This window comes from Kockiozyma suomiensis, assembly GCF_038497685.1.
Source record: "Kockiozyma suomiensis strain NRRL Y-17356 unplaced genomic scaffold V2V93scaffold_7, whole genome shotgun sequence".
Taxonomy (NCBI): Eukaryota; Fungi; Ascomycota; class Lipomycetes; order Lipomycetales; family Lipomycetaceae; genus Kockiozyma; species Kockiozyma suomiensis.
In genome coordinates this window covers 550,747-569,269 of record NW_027117670.1, presented here as the reverse complement: position 1 = coordinate 569,269, position 18,523 = coordinate 550,747, and the positions used below count along the sequence as shown (strand labels likewise).

The window sequence follows — 18,523 nt, the reverse complement described above, 5'->3', positions numbered from 1 at the left end:
GTGCATTATTAGGGTTGTGCGCTCCCTGGCAGCGGCCATCAGAGGCTCTTCGCTTTAGAGTTTTGAGCGATCTCGAGTGTCATTTAGTGTTCATTTTGTTACTCCTGTATTTATTTCTTTTTCGATATTGTAATCTCTTGTCTTTCTGTTCAGAAATTTATCCCACTACAAAGAAAGTGGTTTTAAATCATTTGAAGACCTGATAGTAGTTGGGAGCTATCACTCAGGTCATATAAAATGGCGGGCGACGAAGATCACCAGAAATCACAGCCGAAATCATCAAAGTCAGTCGAGACAGTAGATGCGCAGGCAGACTCGAATACAGCTAATGCCGACGCGCTAACAAGTGGAACACCTAGCGAGTCTTTAAAAGCAGCTGATACTAGCGGTAGCGAAATTGACAGCGGCGAGAGCGGCGAGAGCGGCGAGAGCGGCGAGACGAGCAAATCAACTAAGGCTCGAGTAGAGCAAGATAAAGATGGTGATGGCGATGAACTGCATCTTCCTCCCGGCCCGATTCCTGACGCTGCTGAATTACTCAACTCTGTTTCCCAGTTCGGAGATGATGACTATGACGATGAGGCACCTCCCCTACCACCTGGGCCTGTTCCTGAGACCGCAGAAAAAGTTCCCGGGCTGGAAGACTGGGAAGCTATCCTTGATCCTGAGACGAAAACATACTACTACTACAACCATAACACCGAAGAAACTACCTGGGATCGCCCTCAAGCCTTTGAATTGTCTGAGCAGCAAGCTAAAGAATCAAAAAAAAGAAAGAATTCAGATTACGCTTCACGCGGATTTTTCAACCGATTTACAGGAAAATGGCAGCAGTATCCTTCAGACTCTCTTGATGATGAGGATTTTGATGAGGCCGCAGCTCCTGGGGTGATTCTTCCATATAACGAATATTCAGACGAGAAAAAGTCTCGCAACCAGTTAAGTGCTTTCTACGATGTCGACTCTGCTGCCAATCTGCATGAGGGAAAAAGTTTAAAGGCAGAGAGGCAACAAAGTAAGCTTTCGAAAAAACAGCTGGAGCAATTTAGAAAGAAAAAGCAGGAGCGGAGGGAGAGAAATCAAAGATCATGGCTGTTGAACTAGTTGCTCAGACACTAGCATTTGACGGAGCTGACGGGGATTTGTATCATAGCGTTGACACTTTGGAGTTTGTGTATCATTAGATTGTACCTTGGTATGTTATATATGTAAATATCATTTATGTTGATAACTCAACTTTTATTTGAGCTGTTGAGATGTCTGACTTAAGATTAGCAGCTTAAGCTTGTCGAGCTGTCTGACAAAAGAGGTTCGATTGTCTAACTTTGACTTAGTAATTCCCATCTTTTGTTCACTATAAGACTAGTCTATGCGGAAAAAATCTAAAGTGTTGTCAGAAAGTTTGAACTGCTTATTGCTCTTTACTGAATTATATCGACGAATTAGAGTTTTAGATACTCCCAATTACCATTGCAATCCTCGATTTTTTTTATTCTAACAATCTCAACCATTAAAAATGTCGCGAAAAATCACTGAAGATGAGGTTGAAGATCTCATTTATTCTGCCCGATCAGAGGATTTAGACGGCTTGAAACATTTATTGAATAATCTGTGTAAGGAGTTGGGTCAATCAGAGGCAGAAGTTCTTTTACAGGCGGTTGATCCTTACACTCAGAGTACACCTTTACATATGGCTTGTGCAAATGGATTTTTAGGTGAGGAAGATAGTGTACTTATTATAGAGGAGCTACGAATAATTGTATCAAGTCTAACTTTTGTATAACTATCAGAAATTACTGAGTATATACTTTCGAAATTTCCTACTCCTTCACCCGACTCCCCACTAGAACCCAACACTACACTTGCCACATTTGTCAATGATTCTGGAAACACTGCCTTGCATTGGGCCTGCTTAAACGGTCATCTCAAGATTGTTGAAAAGCTATGTGACGCAGGCGCTGATCCTTTCTTGAACAATAGTATGGGACAGGATGCGCTCTTCCAAGCGGAGAATAACGAGAAGCTTGATGTAGTAGATTACATTCTTACTCGGTTCCAAGATGTACTTGAAGCGGAGGAGGAGGAAAAGGACAGGGCCGCAGAGGCTGCTGAACGGGCAGAAGCTGAAGCAAATGGTTCTACACCAGAGGGGATCAGCAAACAGGTCAAGAAGTTGGATATTCAAGAAGAGGCTTGAACTGTGTAATATTATTGTAGGTAAAAATAAAATGTATATACGGATCGTAGAGATATGTGCGTTTAAGAGAAGAATTATTCAGCAAAAAGGAAACACCATTTGTGATGAAAAGATATGATCTATCATCAACACCGTGGTCTTAACGAAACATATTTGCATTAAACCTGCTATACATGGCTGCGATACTGCAAACCCAATACAAAAACTGCAAAAAAGATAAGGACCGACCGTCACGATAAAACTCCTATGGTACTAAAGAACAAATTGGCAGTACCATGATTAAATGATGAGAAGCCCGCTAGCGTCATGAAAAAACCGTCAAGCATCGAAACGAAAAATCACATCCAGGCATAAGCCGGAAAACAAAAAGATCAGCCAAGCCACCATGATATAGAATGATTGCTTTTTAATTCATCAGTAATGTGATTACAAGATCACAAGCCAAGAGTTTTTCGAACGTTAGCCCTCACAATTCTACCGTACTCCTTTCTATCATTTCTCCAGACCTTGCAGGCATCAATATTGGCACCGCTCTCGTCATTAGGTTCTACTTACAGGCTCAGTCGAAGCACAACGCCAACGGTTTCACAAAAACTAACTTACCGGCCAGCATGCTCATCACACTTATCAGGATCTTCTCCACAGATTGAATTGGACTCCAGCGCTCAGAAGCAGATTCATACATATTAGGATCATCTCCTGGAGCATGAAGTATGGAAATACAGACTGTGCCATCCTTATAAACTATCAAGGACGCGTGAATAATCTGACTCTGTATCAATATCAACGGCGATCACAGGAACATACCATTCGGATGAAAAATATCACAAGTAAACTTCATAGTTGGAGGACTCAAAGGGTAATCCTGTAATAAGTCAGAACTTATGTCTGCAATAAATTTATTCTGCTCCGAGATTAGTTACCGATGGGAACGTAAGGGTAGCGGGGAAGACGCCGCCTTCAAACGGAGTATCTTCAGGACCTTGAATCAAACATTCCCACTCAAAAAAGTTGCTGCCCCAGGTTAGCTTCAGTCAATTCTGTACTTAAACAAGATAAGCAAATGGCATACTCTTCATCGATAGGTCCTGCAGAGATACCGTCCGGTCCATCGTTGATGAGCTGTTTATACTCTGTCATGAGCCGTCGGACGGCAGTATTTCCCTTAGCACCCGATTTCTTATACATTTCTCAATGTTATCAAACGGATTAAAAATCTGATTCTATCAGATAGAAGAATACAGGCAGTGACGAACTATTTATCGATTTCCAAGTGGTGTACAATTGGCGGTTGTCCGGATGATTCCAGACGTTGGGACTTTTGCACCGCCACATAAGCTTGCTCTTGCGCCACTCAGCCTCAGTGCCCCTGAATAAGAGCACTATCAACTAATTGTAGAAAAATGAATATATAATTGATATGTCATTTATATAGCTGTATATTACATAAAGTAAAGATATATATTCCCTTAGGGACAAACAAGAGCAGACAGTGTGTCTCAATTTCATTTCTGCCGACCATTAATAGTTCAATTTAGAACACCGTCCCATCGCTTTTAATCGCAATCGGCGGACCTTTACTCCCTGGTCTCAATTTGGCCGCAATCTCTCGCCCGCCCTTCCATGTCCCTGCCTCTAAAAGCTGGGCTAAAATTAACTCATCTTTGGTTCCAGAAATTCCCAAATCTTTATTGACCAGCGGAAGAAGCTTGTCCAAAACACAAACAGTCATGGCTCGCCATTCAACAACGACATCGTCGTCAGGAAGAAATATGGGAACTTCGTCTTCTTTGATCACACCCAACACTTTGTAATTAGCTAGTCCCTTCTCCACTACTGCTGGTTTGAGCTTTAAGAGCCCTAAATCGACTAGTAAACCACCGTTGCGGTACTCTGGCAAACCAGTCTGCGTGTCTTTCTCGGTAAACACAATGTCACCATATCTTTCAAGCGGAACCACAATAGAGTAGCATAACCATTGGCTGAGTTTATGAAAAGGTACAATCTTCTCCCACTCTTCGCCATCTTGAGGCATAGATGAACACGGCCAGGCATCTCCAATAGAGACTCCATTAACAGTTGCCCGTCCTTTGGGCCAAATAGGGTTGAGACCAGTCATCAAAACTTCCCAGATAGTCGGTAAAGCTACTAAATGTCTTCCATCAGGTCTAGAGATCGAATGCTGAAGAAGGTAATCTGAATTACAGAGTAAGCATGCTATGTGGGCAAATGTAGTGTACAAGTAACACTTACCAAACATGTTTCCGGGTCTTCCAATTGAGCCGAAAAACTGCGGATTGGCCTCAAGCGCATAGCCAAGGCTTCTTAGAAGCTCAACACGTCCTACCGATCCATCAATAGGATTTGACTCGGAATGCTGAATTTCTTGCAACACATGGTCGATATTCAAGGTCTTTAAAGCCTCCGCATCCACTTGATAAGGATTACTCGGATCAGACGATAGTATTCCTGACTTAAAAACATAGTAACTAGCTACTGCGGTGCCTTCGCTTCGACCAATTGAAAATCCGGTCTTAGGCTCAGTAAATTTCCATTTGTTCCCCGCACCAGCGTCGAGCAGCACCGAGACCAAGAATAGATCTACAAGCCGTTTTACAACTTCTGATTTTGCTACACCGGTCCACTCATCTAATAAATTTTGTATTCGCGGAATACCTCCTGCTTCAAAATTTCCCCAGCGGCCATGAGGTGGGATATCGCCGTAATTCGGAGCAAAGTCGCGCTTGATAATACCTGCAACGTAATGGACGACATCGTCAAACTTGGCTGAATCCAGATCAAAGTTCGTCAAAATTCCGCGCTCTGCCTGGTCGTAAACTAAGCTGCAACGTTCACGAACAGCAGGGAGTGTTCGGAGATATATTTCCGGGTCCATAGAATTCATTTCTGTGTTGTGGTTTAACGCGTGTATGTTCTCGTAAGAGAAGTATATTTACGTGGCCATCAGTGACGCACATTTAAGTACCTCCGAGGGAAGCACGTGAGAGCAATAGTCTCCCAGCACCTGGGCCTTAGGACATCTACAGAACCCAGCCAAGCCATTAGGTATTCTCAATCGTCCTAGGGGTCTTAGTTTTACCTCATAATTAAAGAAATATAATCTTGAAATCATACAAAAATCTAAATTTTTAGGTCAAACCACTTTGCGGTTCATTTCTTCCGGCGTCGTCTACCTCCTGCAACATTAGAAGCCTCGGCTACAACGCTGCCATCAGCCAGAGTCTTGGTCTTGAGAGGCATCTTGGGCGCATCGCCAATTTTCTTAGAAGCAGCGCCCTCGGCGGGCTCAGACGCAGCAGGCAGTCTGTCTTCGGATTTTGATTTTTTCGATTGTCTCTGGCCATTTGCTGCAGTGACCTTTATCTCTTCAGGAACGATCTTTGCCTCCCTCTTAGGAATATATTTTCCCAACGTGGAGTTCCAGGCCCACTTTGGTAATTTGACCAAGAGAGTATTTTTCCATTGAGCATCTGGAATCTCATCGACGTCAAGTAAGTACTCGTGACCGCTGGCAGCATCTACAATCCAAACGGTGCCATCCGCATATATGGTGAATATACGACCGGTACTATCTTGCACTCGGCGCTTGGATGCATCTGCAGGCGGATATCCATTCGGCCATGCTTGAGCCTTGCATTCGGAAATATAGCGCTCCATGCGCGCACGCTCGTTCTTCGCGTTCATGCTGAGAATAAGGTAGTGAGCTGCGCCGGTGATCAAATAGAGGAACACAAACACCATTCCCAAACCAGGTCGGAAACGCTAAAGTTAGTTAGTTAGATAAATCTATGCTGCTGTTGTAAGAAAAAATATAAAAGAAATACATACAGCATAATAGTATCCCGTACCTTTCCACTTAGGAAACCCTTTTTGTAGAAAAAAGTCGTAACGCTCTTTTTCAGGCCCTCGCAGTATATTAGCAATCACACCTAATCTGGCAAACCGATCTGTAGCCTCTTTAGATGGGTTTCTCATCTTATCCGGATGCAAAAGTCTTGATTTTTTTCGATAACTAAAAGTACCAATTTCTGTCAATTTTGCAAATCAATATCAATAAATTGGACATGCTTACGCTTTGGTGATTTCGTCCAACGATGACGAGGGACCCTTTTCCAAACCCAAGAAAGCTAGCAGGGCAATCATCAGTCATCAAAGATTTTTTTAGTTTAGGTGAAATACTTACAGTAGAAAGAAGTTCCTTTTCCCTCCACTTTTTCCAAATCTTCCGATATCCTGAATATCTCTTGATCTTTTTCATCCCATGCCGCTACCACAACTGCGTAAATTGCAGTCAGGAGTAATAATATCGACTGGAGTCTCATGTTTGTAGTTAACCAACCGAAAAGTACCTAAAAATTCGTCCAATTGGTAGGTCAAGCTGATAACTATTCGAGCTCTAAACAAGAATAAATAATTGATACGATTTGTCTCTTGTACACGAAACACCCTAAGCCTTAAACGTGTTGATCTCAGTTGGGAGTAGAAGAGCTCCCCTGAAAACTTGCTCCCGAATTCTTCCACGGCAAGAAATTGATATTGCCAACTACTGACAAGTTTCTGATTTCATTGAAATTCCGTGGAATCAGGATGTCATCCAACGAGGCTGAAAATGGTGATCTGCAGACACCAGCCATTGTGTGTATTGGCATGGCAGGTATGTCATCAATCTATCGCTAAGCGTCTTGATTTCTCAGCAGTGCTGATTTGGCCATTTATCGGCGAAAGCAATGCTCTTTGGTTGAATAATGTAAAAGCATATACTGACATCACTCTTTAGGATCTGGAAAAACGACTTTTATGCAGAGACTAAACTCTCATCTGCACTCGCTAGATATGCCTCCGTATATCATGAATCTCGATCCTGCAGTACTCAATGTACCATTCGGAACAAACATCGACATTCGAGATTCAGTAAACTATAAAGAAGTTATGAAACAGTAAGTAGTTTTATTATATCTGTTTAGGCGTGTTGTATTCTGATTCAGCGTTGACTAGATACAATCTTGGACCTAATGGTGCAATTATCACATCACTTAATCTCTTTGCTACAAAAGTCGACCAAGTTCTCGGTATTGTAGAAAAGAGAGCGCATTCCGTCTCTCATGTACTGGTGGATACTCCAGGGCAAATAGAGTGTTTTGTATGGTCTGCCTCTGGTGCAATATTGCTTGATGCCCTGGCATCTGCAATGCCTACCGTTGTAGCATATATTGTCGATACTCCAAGGACGACGTCCCCGGCTACATTTATGTCGAATATGCTGTATGCATGCTCGATCTTATATAAGACTAAGCTACCCATGATTATAGTTTTCAACAAGACCGATGTAGCTGACGCAGCGTTTGCGACTGAGTGGATGACAGACTTTGAGAGCTTCCAGGCTGCTCTGCGAGATATGGATGAAGATGAGAATGTTGAAGGCGGCAGCGGCTACATGACCTCATTAATGAACTCTATGAGTTTAGTATTGGAGGAGTTTTACAGACATTTAGACGTGGTCAGTGTATCGGCATATACGGGTGCGGGAATGGATGAATTCCTTGCTGCCGTTGACAATAAAGTAGAAGAATTTAACACCGATTACAAGGCTGAAGTGCAGAGAATCAGAGCACAGAGAGAGAAGGAGAAAGAAGAAAAGAAACAGAAAGATCTGAGTCGATTACTGAAGGATATGGGAATCAAAGAAGATAAAGGAAAACAGAAAGAGGAACCTGCGATGACAATCTCAGACGCCGAGGACGAAGATGAGGATGAGGATGCGGATGAATTTGCTGATAAGTTTATCAACCCTGAGGGCGCTGAGGGATTATTAGATGTTGACGAATATTCGGAGGAAGAAGTTAGCGATGGCGAGTAATGCGGGCGGTGCGTTTTGTATATTAATAATCGTGAGCTTGTAAATATATCATACAGTTGAATTCTAGCTAGTAGCTGAAATATTCCGTATGAGGAACAATAGGACTTTTCATCAAGAATTATATAGCCTGGTAAATTATTATCAAAATAAATTCTCTAATATTTACAGTTGAAAAAAACAAGTAATCCCCTTATAGGCCGAAAAATCAAGCACTCCCTCTAAATGACAAAAAATCAAAACAAAAAAGCAATGTTTTTTTAAACCTGTACATTAGATAGTACAGACACCCAACTATTAGTTGACCGCATATATGTATTTTGGCCTTACTATTCCCACATCTACCCCTCAATTTTAATGCAAGCAAATAACGAATTCGCGTATATCAAAAGGAAAACCAAGCAAAACCATGATTAGCGCCTGCTCAAACAAGACATTATTATATCACCGACTAGAATAGGACCATCCGAGAAAAGAAATAGAATCGCTAAGGAACCTACTAAAAGCACTGGCGCTCTCGATATCGCTATCACGACTAACGCTACTGCCATCGTCGTTGTTATAGTACGTGCCATCAATTTGTTGAGAGCGACAGCTGTGCGTTCTGGATTCTTCACTTGAAGTGACAACACCAACGGAAGCTATAGGAGACGTCTGACTGAAAGACGAGTATCCAGCGACGCGCGGCGTTTTCTCATAAACAATCCCCGATCTGACTCTTGTTTTTGTCTTCTTGACTTTCTCGTCCGTAATGAGGCTGTCGCTTACACATTCCTTTTCTATGCTATCAACTTCCATATCACTTTTTTCATCTGTGTATCTAGTGCTAATCAAAAACGGCTCCTCTTCAGCATCTTTCCGAATCTGAGAAACATCAGCAGATCCAGATTTCGGCGGAACCGCAATAGGTCTTTGAGATTTTAACAGCAAAGATGCGGTATGCTGCTTTTTGAGCCAACCAGGCATAGACACAAAGTTGGTAGATGGTTGAGAAACAGACATCTCATCGTAAGACTTCTCAGCTCGATCACGACTAGGTCCAATCGCATGAGACGGGATGAGAGAGTCTGACGATGCGCGAGTAGGTACCTCACATTCTGGGGGTTTGATATAATTCTGAGGTACTATACAAGGAAATGCCGAGCCCACTACCGTGGCTCTGTTAAGCCATGTCGGAGCAGGGCAGTCTGTTAACCGCAGAAGCAGAGCATTTGTAAAATGATTACAATTCTTGTAGAGAAGGTTGTAACTCGTGCCCATAAATTCTAAACTTAGGTTATTAATGATAGCATGAACTTCACCTGGAGTGAAAGATGTATAGCCGTGTAGTATTGTGGTTTTGCAAACAATGTTGCCGGGCAACGGAGTCTGCGGCTTAGAATAGTAAACTCCAGATATGCCAGCTTCTTCATGTCCTATAATTAAAAAAAGAGTCATTAGACCAGTCCCTCCTATTGCAGAGAACTTCAATATATAGTAGCATACCTCCATATGCATACTCTCGGCCATCAATTTCAACAGCAGAGTGATAAACACCGACGCCTAGCGTCCACAATACAGGGGCCAGCTTGTTGTCTTGGAGCATGTCATAAACATTAATAATGACACTCCTTTCAGTACGCTCACCAGTGGTTGACGGTTCCGACGATCCATATCTCTCGCTATTTCGCAAAGACCAAGTAGATGTCGGTACCACAGGCAGCTCTGCAGGCGTTATGGCCTTATAATTGGGAGTCGTCCGCAGCGTCTTGCTGCTAACCTTTGGAATTGGCACAGGGACCGAAACCGGGTTCTGCGTGGCCGATAGAGGAAAGCAAGGGGTTGACGGTGAAGACGCTGTACTTCTAGTAGCAGTGACTACAGAAGTGACTTGAGTTGAAGAACTGAGGCTGCGCAAACTAGAGGGCCGCGAGTATATTCGCGGAGGCCTGTCACCAACTGATACCGGCGGTAAGAGGGTGCCCGCTGCCGATACAACGGATTTTGTAGGAGATGAAAGAGGTGTATCAAATGCTAAAAAGTTTGATGATGCAATAGATAAATATCGCGAAGGATTGAAACGAGAATTGCCAGAATTGGGCGCTTCAGCTGAACGGCCGCCAGCGACCTCAACCATCTTTTATTTTCCCTTAATTGATCAGTATAAAGATAGGGATGATATTTTTGAGTCTGTAATGCGAACACACTGCACAGAGCAATGAACAGCTAATAAAGTAGCGACATTCTAACAGATATCCAGGTTAACAATCGCATGCAGAGTTCACAGCAAAGCCAGAGCAGAAGACTGGAGGCACTGGGAGCAAAGGGCCGGGCATACAAAGCTTTAGTCTTAGCCATAACAGGCCAAGTCTTGCGCGATAAGCTACTTCAAAACACAAGTGCGATAAAGTTTCCCTTAACATGTTTTGGAGGATAATTAGTGCTAAAAGTAAAACTCTAAAGCAACTTTGATTTGGATATGGACTTGCTGTATACGGCTTAGCTATTCCTCAAACTGGACGACTTTTCCGAATGGCGCCGCACAGCTTTATTCATCGCAGCTGGGTCTTGCTTTACATACAAGTAATACCTTCTCTCTCATTTGCTCTCCGCAATAGTTATATACGCATAACATTCTGTTGCGGTGACGACCTTTATTTGATTTAATCTTTGACCTCTCCCTTTGCATTTTTATCATAGCTCGGCCTCCCAGCTTTTGAAACGACTATGGCTCCGGAACATCCTGCTCGCCGGCATACCTCCCCGGTGGCAATAGTCGAATACATAGAAGAGGATGAAGACAACGATTTTAATCCTCAGAGGTTCATTAGACATATCTCTGAAGATCATGATGAAGATGAAGACGACTCGGCGAAGGAATACATTGGTGCTGCTGGTGTCATGTCGAGTATAACAAACCTATCAAATACTATTCTTGGTATGAACATCATTTGACAGTTCCTTGATTTCCTTTGCCAGGCGCTAATTTTTTTCTTCCTATGCAAAGGTGCTGGTATTTTGGCCATGCCTCATGCATTAAGTAGTGACGGTATCGTACTTGGTTTTATAGTCATACTGGTGTCCGGATTCACCTCCGCTGCAGGCTTGTTTCTTCAATATCGTTGCTCGCGATATCTCAATCGTGGAACAGCCTCGTTCTTTGCACTTGCTCAGCAGACCTATCCCCAACTCGCAATTCTTTTCGATGCGGCAATTGCCGTCAAGTGCTTCGGAGTCGGCGTATCTTATTTAATTATTATCGGCGATCTGATGCCGCAAGTTATCGTCGACTTCTTCTATTCAAACACAGCAAATATTCCTCTGAATACCGCGGATTCTAGACAGTTCTGGGTTACTCTTTTCATGTTCATACTGATTCCGTTATGCTTCATGAGGAAGCTTGACTCGTTGAAGTACACTTCAGTGATTGCGTTGGTTGCTATCGGATATCTTACTCTTTTGGTTGTTGGTCACTGGATCACAGGTGACACGCTAGAGCACCGCGGTGAAATTTCTTTGGGACCTAAATCTCTGACATCTGTTCTTTCATCACTTCCTGTCGTCGTATTCGGGTTCACTTGCCATCAAAATATGTTCTCTGTTGTTAACGAGTTACGTGATAACAGGCAACCATCGGTGCTTCATATTATTTTCACCTCAATTGGTTCTGCGATTGTACTTTATTCCCTTGTTGGATTCACGGGATACATGTCGTTTGGAGATACGGTTGGTGGAAACATCAGCAGCATGTACTCTAGCTCATTTGCATCCGCCGTCGGACGACTAGCGATCGTAATCCTCGTTTTGTTTTCGTATCCTTTGCAGTGCCATCCATGTCGTACATCTGTGGACCACATTTTCACGCATTTTATTCTTCCTGTGGTAACAGGTACTCCAGCTCCATCACCTCTATCGAGTCGTACAAGCAACAAGATCATTCCGACTAGACGATTCATAATCACAACTGCAATCATCATGCTATTTTCATATCTAATTGCAATGACCGTGACATCATTGGAGACAGTGCTTGCTTTTGTGGGTGCTACGGGCTCTACTTCCATCTCGTTCATTTTGCCAGGTCTATTCGGATACAAGCTTCTCGGATCACCGTACCATTTGCCTATCCCCGAAGCTACTGATGATGACGAGCAACTACTTGATTCGTCTGACGGTATCCAATCGTCTGTTCGTCTCGGTCGTCCGCAAACTTCTCCTCATGCTGAAGCAGGTGAGTCCAGAGAAATGATTAGAGGTCCCGATGGCGAGGGGTATTATATCAAATATGGTAGTCTGTTATTGGCATGCTGGGGTCTGTTTATCATGATTACATGCTTGTCATCTAATATTTACATGCTGTATTATATCGAAGAAGAGCATGCCAATCCTTGAGCACTTATGTGGTTAGGTGTGCGATGTAGCTAACGATGTTGCATATACTCTGCGTTATGGACTGGAGCACGGCGGGATGATGAAAATTGCTTTTTTTTGAAAAATGTATGGACGTTTTCAATCGACATATTTTGGGAGTTTGAAAAAATAATGATTGTGTTTCAATAATAGTAATCAATTAAAGTCAGTAATAAGTTAGTATACGTTCACACAGCATCTGTGTAAATAATAGGTGAATAATAAAAATATAGCAGCATCGGGTATTGTTAACACAGTAAACGAAATTCAGCAAGCAACATCCTAAGGTGCTGGTGTCTTTGACGAAAATAACTTTGTGAAGAAGTCGCTGATGTCAATCTTCTTCTTTTTTGAAGAGAATGTTGAGGATTTATTAGTCTGTTCGAATCGAGCTTCTTCGTAATGACTAGCTCCAAGACGATAGTTTTGTCTGGCAGTTGATGAAGAAGATGAGGAAGAAGACGGAGCTGATAGGTCAATACTTTCAAACATCTCTTGTTTGGTGCCTTCTTTTCCACATGTATCAGGCTCATTCCCTGTTCGCGCTGTAGAAGGGTATCTCATTAATTTTCCTCGCAAATGCATATCAGTAGAGGTATCAGCGGAAACGTCCGCAATCGTATTTTCCTGCTGAGAACTTATATCGCCTTCTTCTCCAGATGACCATTGAGATCCAGATCCACGAGCAAATTTATTTGCTTTCTTCTTTTCTGCAATAGCTACCTTTCGCTTATTATCTAGTGCTAGTTGCGAAGCCTCTTCAGTCTGAAACCAAGGCGTAGAATCACGTGCTTTGATTGTTTTAAGTCCAAATTTCTGCTTATAAGTATACTGCCGATCATCATCGGAAGATTCATCGAGCATATTGTATAGTCTCTGTCGATAGCTCTTGACTGTAGGGTATTCACGTGCGGTCGCCATAGTCTCTTCGAAAATCGGGGAATAAGGCGAAAGCATTTCTCCTTCACTTTCGTCATCGGCGTCGTATTCGGGTTTTTGAAAACCACCGTCCAAATAATCTAATTCATCGGCTATTAACCTGGTTCTAGAATTATTGAGTCCAAGAAAGGGAAATTGCTGCTCAAATTTTGAAGAATCCGTGGACAATATCTGTGTATCAAGTCGCAGACTTCTTGCTGGACGCAAATGATTTACTGAATCAAAACTCACAGAAGCAGCATTAGAGTTATATATATGATCACAGCTCATACCATTGTACGGAGATGCAACAGAACTTTGAGAAGAAGAAACCACGTTCTCAAAATGTTCGGGTGAGGTTGGAGGACTTGTTTGTGTCGCTGATGATCGATTGTCTGATCCAGAAACGCCAGAAACGGGCGAATTATCACTATTGAGCTCTTGTGGTTGACAGAAATTTTCTGATACGGTGAATGTAGTTCCACGCATTAAATACTGAGGCCCTTGATATTCATCATAAAGAGCGTAACGATTCTCATCTCGACCAGATTCACATCTCAAACAATGATTTGTATCAACTATTTTACGATTATTCTCTAAATTCACATCAGCAAGACATACATCAGGTTCTTTCTTCTTTCCAAAAACAAAAGAGAGATTATATGCCTCTGGACTCGTAAAGTGCGCCATGAATCTCCTCCGTAGCCTAGCTTTGCCTAAACGATTATTGGAAATTTTGTGATTCGGATGTCGGCAGCGGTTTTTACTATTGACAATAAATTTGAGCAATGTCATAGGTCTTTGTGAACAATTAAAAAAAAAGCTTCGATGCGGTCTTGTTCCAGGCCGACAGACTACTAGTAGCAACCCGTCTGATTCCACTAGCAAATAATCCACATTGATCAAAAACAAAGACAAAATGTTTGCTGCCAAAAATATTTGAGCAATCTTGCTAATTACTCGACTTATTGCGCGACAATATCGTAGTCCTTGAAGAGATGGTGTGTATATCGTGCCAGTATTATGATTTTCTATTCGGCCTGCAGAGTTATACGCCGCACGCGAGAGATGTGTCACGAGCTTCCCATTGAACACATCCCAACTGAATTGACTAAGTCTAACTATTTAATCTCGAATCATCTGAATATACATGTCTAAGCGAAGTCAACTTCTTGGCCACGCTCTGTAAGCCAGAATTCTTTTACAATAGTCTCTGTGGGAGGTCTTCCTCTCAATCTAACTATTTTCTCAATAAAGACGCGTCTCCCATTCATTTTTCCTGACGAAAGAGAAGCAGACGAGTTATCACCTTCAATGGATAAAGCAGTCGACAGCCATTTTTGGGCGAATCCTGTATATAAGCGGAAATAAATCTTGACGAGCTGAGCATAATCCGATAATAAACTCCGCGGTGCATTCCCAGTAATTGCCCACGCTACTTTCTCAACGACGGCAAACCCTGTGGCTTGCACCACATTGTAAACCACTTTAGCAGCTTCGTCTTCGGAGCTACCGCTACCATCTGTTTGCGTACTACTACTCACTAACGCAGTCCAGAATTTAACAGCCGCTTTGACAACTAAGGGTTCGCGCGTAGACAGCATTTGAACGGCAAACTGTCCAACCAGTGGTTCAAAGCAATAGCTTGAGAATAAAACAGGCCTATATCGCCCTAAATACCTTTGCAAAAGCTCAAGCATACCTTGATTCACATCAGGATCACGCGCTCCATTCTGTGAAAGATTTGGCACTATAACACCAGAATAGAGGATATCTAGTAATTCAGAGCACTCTCTACTCGCGTCCGGGCTGTATTTATCCGAGTACCCAGCTAGAAACTGGCTAGCGAGTGCAAATACTGGCTGTAGAGTAGTAATATGACCAATACTCACCACTTCTTCTCTTACATAACCAATAATCACCTCTGGTCGCCACGTGAATGGTCCCGGCAGTTTTTCCGAAAATCCACAACGAAGCACGGCACACGCATTCTGCCGTACCGTAATTTCGCCTGCAAACGCATTGACCTTTTCGCAAAGTGCAGCAACTATGTTTAAGATTTCATCTTTCAATTCTCGACCAATAGAACCTGGCTCATCCCAGAATTGTGATAACCTTTGCTTATCGGCTTCAAATTGCGGACCATATTCAATGTCTTCCGCATCGCGACACGCTTTTCCAACCATCGCAAGAGATTTCAATGCCGAAGCAGCAATTTCCTTTGCAGGAATAACCTCATCCTCTATGATTTGTTGTTGACCAGATTGACTAGCAGATATCGCCTGTTCGGCATAAAGCTCCAAACTGCCGACCAGCTCTGCTATGTATTTGGCACGTTGATCTAAATCTGGTTCACCTTGCTGAATAACTTCTGCTACTGCTCCTGAAATTCTTTCTTTTGCAAGTCCTTCTATTTCATAACCATTGACTATCATATCTCTGAAAATACTGAGAAAATATCGAATATTTGGAACCAGATCTGCAGCACACTCCGAACACAATTGATAAATAGAGCGCGAGGCATGAAGCGACATAGACGGTGTTGCAAGACAGTGAAAAAGATAAGGAACGATTACCAAAATATACTCTTTTCCCGCGTCTGATTGAAAAAAAGGAATTACTGAAGCAATAAACGTAATTGAAGTTTGCTTTGCGCGAGGCATAGAAGACACAGGCAAAATCTTGAACAAGTTAGAGTCTAATAAAACTTTAAGCATGTCATACTCAACCGGTGATGACGTTAAAGACTGCGAGATTGCGTTTAGAGCAAATAGTGAAGCCTCAACACCAGCCCAGTCGATATCCTCGCTAAGCAAAGCTTGAATTATAAATTCGACAAGAACTGAGTACAATTTAGGCTGCACAATTTGGTATGAACTCTCTATTAAATCGCCAACATCCTTCCTAAACGCAAAGAACTGATCACAAGAATCTCGCGACCATTGTACAAATTCAGAGGAGGGAGGAATTCGCAATTTTTGCCATAGAAGCTCAATTACGTTCATCATTATCTCACGAACTCGAGTAGTTTCCGCTGTTGATTCGGACACCGTACCTCCTTGTAACACTCCATCTTCGTCATATAGCACGCTCTCGACAAATAAATCCCAGAATTCCAGTGTCCGTTTACTGACGGCTTCATCTTCTATAGGGTACCCCTTAATTTGTAATAAAGAAAGATGTAACTCGATTATACGTTGAGATTCCGCCTGAAATAAATGTCCTGATATATCTTTCACAGTCAACTCTCCAAACGAAATGAATGCAGTAAGAAAAGACTGAACAACTCCTTCCTCCGCAGAATCTGGATCTGCCACTATTTTCTGTATATTTGACGCAGACCAAGGTCCCGAAAAAAGATTGACCATTGTACTCATTGACTCACGATTCACTAATTTATCCGACCATTCCATGAAGTCTACCATGATCTCTGCCACTGTGTTGAAAACCGTGTCGTTTGATTCTATCTCTAAAAATGCTATTATGTATGGGAAAAGTGAAGATAAACGATTGACATCTAAGAATATGCCGTTATTTGTGGCAAAAGCCATAGCCCATGATCGATAGCATCTCAGTGCCGTTGTAAGTACTGGGTATAGATCTGAGGAGATATCTGATGGTCGCGAGCAAATAAGCGATGTCATTGTTGCCAGTGCATACTGAATATTTTCACCAAGAAGACTATACAGCGGTGGACTTGAAGAATGAATCAGAAAGTCGATCTTCCAAAAGCAGAAGGCTCAAACTCACCGATCTTGCCGAGGAACATCAGCTCGCTGAATTTCTTCAGCAAAAGTAGAACTATACAGAAAAGCAATGTCTAAATCTTCTATACTAAGACCAGCTATCATAGAAGCAAACTCTTGTTCGGTGCTTAGATCACCTTTAGAGTTCACAGTTGGAGTACCGGTTGCGAGCGATGATACTACATCGTGAACTGGATAAGGCCAGATTGTACGTGCATCATTTGGAAACCTAATTAGTACCAGTGACAGTGTAGATGCCAGTTTTTGGGTAATAAATCGAGGACCTCGCCGGTGTACTAAGAGCCAGTTGAGCAATTGTCTGAGTAACTCATCAATTGAGTCTTTAGGAATCGATTGCCTACTTGCTCAATTAACACTATCTCACAATGAACAGTTAAAGGTTAAAACACAGTTACTAACCAGGCATTATTCAGTTTGACAGTATAAGTGAGAGCGCCGAAAAAACGAACGTTTGCGTTCTCACTAGATAGCATCAGATTGGCTAGCTCCCATGCTTCCGGAGATATCTGCAACGACTGAAGCTCGCGTTGTAGTCTGTTTAGATTAGACTCAAATTTCGGTAAGTTGAGGCACAGATTTCTTACTGGATGATAGCCTCCGGTGATCCAGGCAAATATAACTGCTTGACTTTCTGTATCAAAGAATTGTTAAACTAGCTTTTGAATCAACAACATCCACAACACACACGTACCTGCTCGACCAGTTCATACTCAGACGGTGTCACCATAATTAAGCCATCAAAAACAAGGTATCTGCCAAGGTTTATATCAAGACAAAAAAGAAGCTCGCGGTCGTAAATTTGGAGCTCTGTAACATTTCACCGCGTATTTACAGCCCTCGATGTTTTCTGGATCCAAGCTCACTGAGCGGTAACAGTTATGTGAGGGGTTTGTAGGTCAGGTCATAGGGTTAGGAGACTCAAAGCTGGAATCCTAATTAAATGATTTAGATGAAAAAAGGCTATAATTAATAACCAGACAACTACAATCGTAAACTAATGAGAGATAATAACTTTTAGCTACTTAATGTGGTAATAAACATATAGATCGCACCTCATTTGAGAAAAAAATCAAGATTTTGCGTGTACGCTGGCAGAACTAAGTAAGCCCAGCTATGATTTGCTGCTGTAGGGCACCACTGATATCTATCTCTACAATCCAAATCAATACTATCATTTGCAATATCAAATAAAATCCTAGTTTAATGATTTGATACGCAAATTTGAAATAGAGAGCTAATGAAATGTTGCTGAAGCTGGATAAGATAAACTTTATTAATTAAAGTTGTAGCTCCGGAAAAGCTAAACTCCGGAATCTGTAAACAATCAAGCTGGACTCTTCTGCTCGAAACCCTTTCGACGCACGTTCGCTATATTTATCC

The 18,523-nt window shown here is 42.3% G+C and overlaps 9 protein-coding genes across 9 annotated transcripts; 4 read left to right on the top strand and 5 right to left on the bottom strand.

The window, feature by feature from the left end:
- The first annotated feature begins 32 nt into the window (after positions 1-32).
- On the top strand, positions 33-1,489 carry V2V93DRAFT_246058 (uncharacterized protein). Its single transcript, XM_066907103.1, has one exon. The coding sequence runs from the start codon at positions 238-240 to the stop codon at positions 1,102-1,104; it is 867 nt and encodes a 288-aa protein (XP_066765790.1). The 5' UTR covers positions 33-237; the 3' UTR covers positions 1,105-1,489.
- Positions 1,490-1,494: 5 nt separating this feature from the next.
- Positions 1,495-2,280, top strand: V2V93DRAFT_370003 (ankyrin repeat-containing domain protein). The gene is made up of 2 exons (XM_066910157.1): positions 1,495-1,715; positions 1,791-2,280. Exons 1-2 carry the CDS (start codon positions 1,517-1,519, stop codon positions 2,195-2,197), a joined length of 606 nt encoding a protein of 201 aa, XP_066765789.1. The 5' UTR covers positions 1,495-1,516; the 3' UTR covers positions 2,198-2,280.
- Positions 2,281-2,631: 351 nt separating this feature from the next.
- On the bottom strand, positions 2,632-5,102 carry V2V93DRAFT_391338 (uncharacterized protein; the record flags this gene model as incomplete). The annotated part of the gene is made up of 7 exons (XM_066912434.1): positions 2,632-2,744; positions 2,801-2,967; positions 3,001-3,062; positions 3,121-3,211; positions 3,270-3,387; positions 3,773-4,393; positions 4,451-5,102. The coding sequence occupies 7 exons, from the start codon at positions 5,100-5,102 to the stop codon at positions 2,632-2,634; spliced, it is 1,824 nt and encodes a 607-aa protein (XP_066765788.1).
- Positions 5,103-5,298: 196 nt separating this feature from the next.
- Positions 5,299-6,623, bottom strand: V2V93DRAFT_369997 (uncharacterized protein). The gene is made up of 4 exons (XM_066910156.1): positions 6,402-6,623; positions 6,291-6,345; positions 6,047-6,230; positions 5,299-5,980 (listed from the first exon to the last, which is right to left on the bottom strand). The coding sequence occupies exons 1-4, from the start codon at positions 6,538-6,540 to the stop codon at positions 5,369-5,371; spliced, it is 990 nt and encodes a 329-aa protein (XP_066765787.1). The 5' UTR covers positions 6,541-6,623; the 3' UTR covers positions 5,299-5,368.
- A 101-nt stretch (positions 6,624-6,724) lies between these two features.
- Positions 6,725-8,338, top strand: V2V93DRAFT_369995 (uncharacterized protein). The gene is made up of 3 exons (XM_066910155.1): positions 6,725-6,872; positions 6,996-7,155; positions 7,214-8,338. The coding sequence occupies exons 1-3, from the start codon at positions 6,806-6,808 to the stop codon at positions 8,073-8,075; spliced, it is 1,089 nt and encodes a 362-aa protein (XP_066765786.1). The 5' UTR covers positions 6,725-6,805; the 3' UTR covers positions 8,076-8,338.
- On the bottom strand, positions 8,200-10,589 carry V2V93DRAFT_369992 (PPPDE putative peptidase domain-containing protein). Its single transcript, XM_066910154.1, has 3 exons — positions 10,390-10,589; positions 9,558-10,296; positions 8,200-9,487 (listed from the first exon to the last, which is right to left on the bottom strand). Exons 2-3 carry the CDS (start codon positions 10,186-10,188, stop codon positions 8,517-8,519), a joined length of 1,602 nt encoding a protein of 533 aa, XP_066765785.1. The 5' UTR covers positions 10,189-10,296; positions 10,390-10,589; the 3' UTR covers positions 8,200-8,516.
- Positions 10,590-10,614: 25 nt separating this feature from the next.
- On the top strand, positions 10,615-12,699 carry V2V93DRAFT_369988 (transmembrane amino acid transporter protein-domain-containing protein). Its single transcript, XM_066910153.1, has 2 exons — positions 10,615-10,989; positions 11,059-12,699. The coding sequence occupies exons 1-2, from the start codon at positions 10,779-10,781 to the stop codon at positions 12,438-12,440; spliced, it is 1,593 nt and encodes a 530-aa protein (XP_066765784.1). The 5' UTR covers positions 10,615-10,778; the 3' UTR covers positions 12,441-12,699.
- Positions 12,591-14,351, bottom strand: V2V93DRAFT_246392 (uncharacterized protein). Its single transcript, XM_066907106.1, has one exon. It carries the CDS (start codon positions 14,169-14,171, stop codon positions 12,741-12,743), a length of 1,431 nt encoding a protein of 476 aa, XP_066765783.1. The 5' UTR covers positions 14,172-14,351; the 3' UTR covers positions 12,591-12,740.
- A 179-nt stretch (positions 14,352-14,530) lies between these two features.
- V2V93DRAFT_380388 (armadillo-type protein) lies at positions 14,531-17,870 on the bottom strand (the record flags this gene model as incomplete). Its single annotated transcript, XM_066912057.1, has 5 exons — positions 14,531-17,072; positions 17,127-17,480; positions 17,543-17,677; positions 17,728-17,774; positions 17,835-17,870. The coding sequence occupies 5 exons, from the start codon at positions 17,868-17,870 to the stop codon at positions 14,531-14,533; spliced, it is 3,114 nt and encodes a 1,037-aa protein (XP_066765782.1).
- Positions 17,871-18,523: the final 653 nt, after the last annotated feature.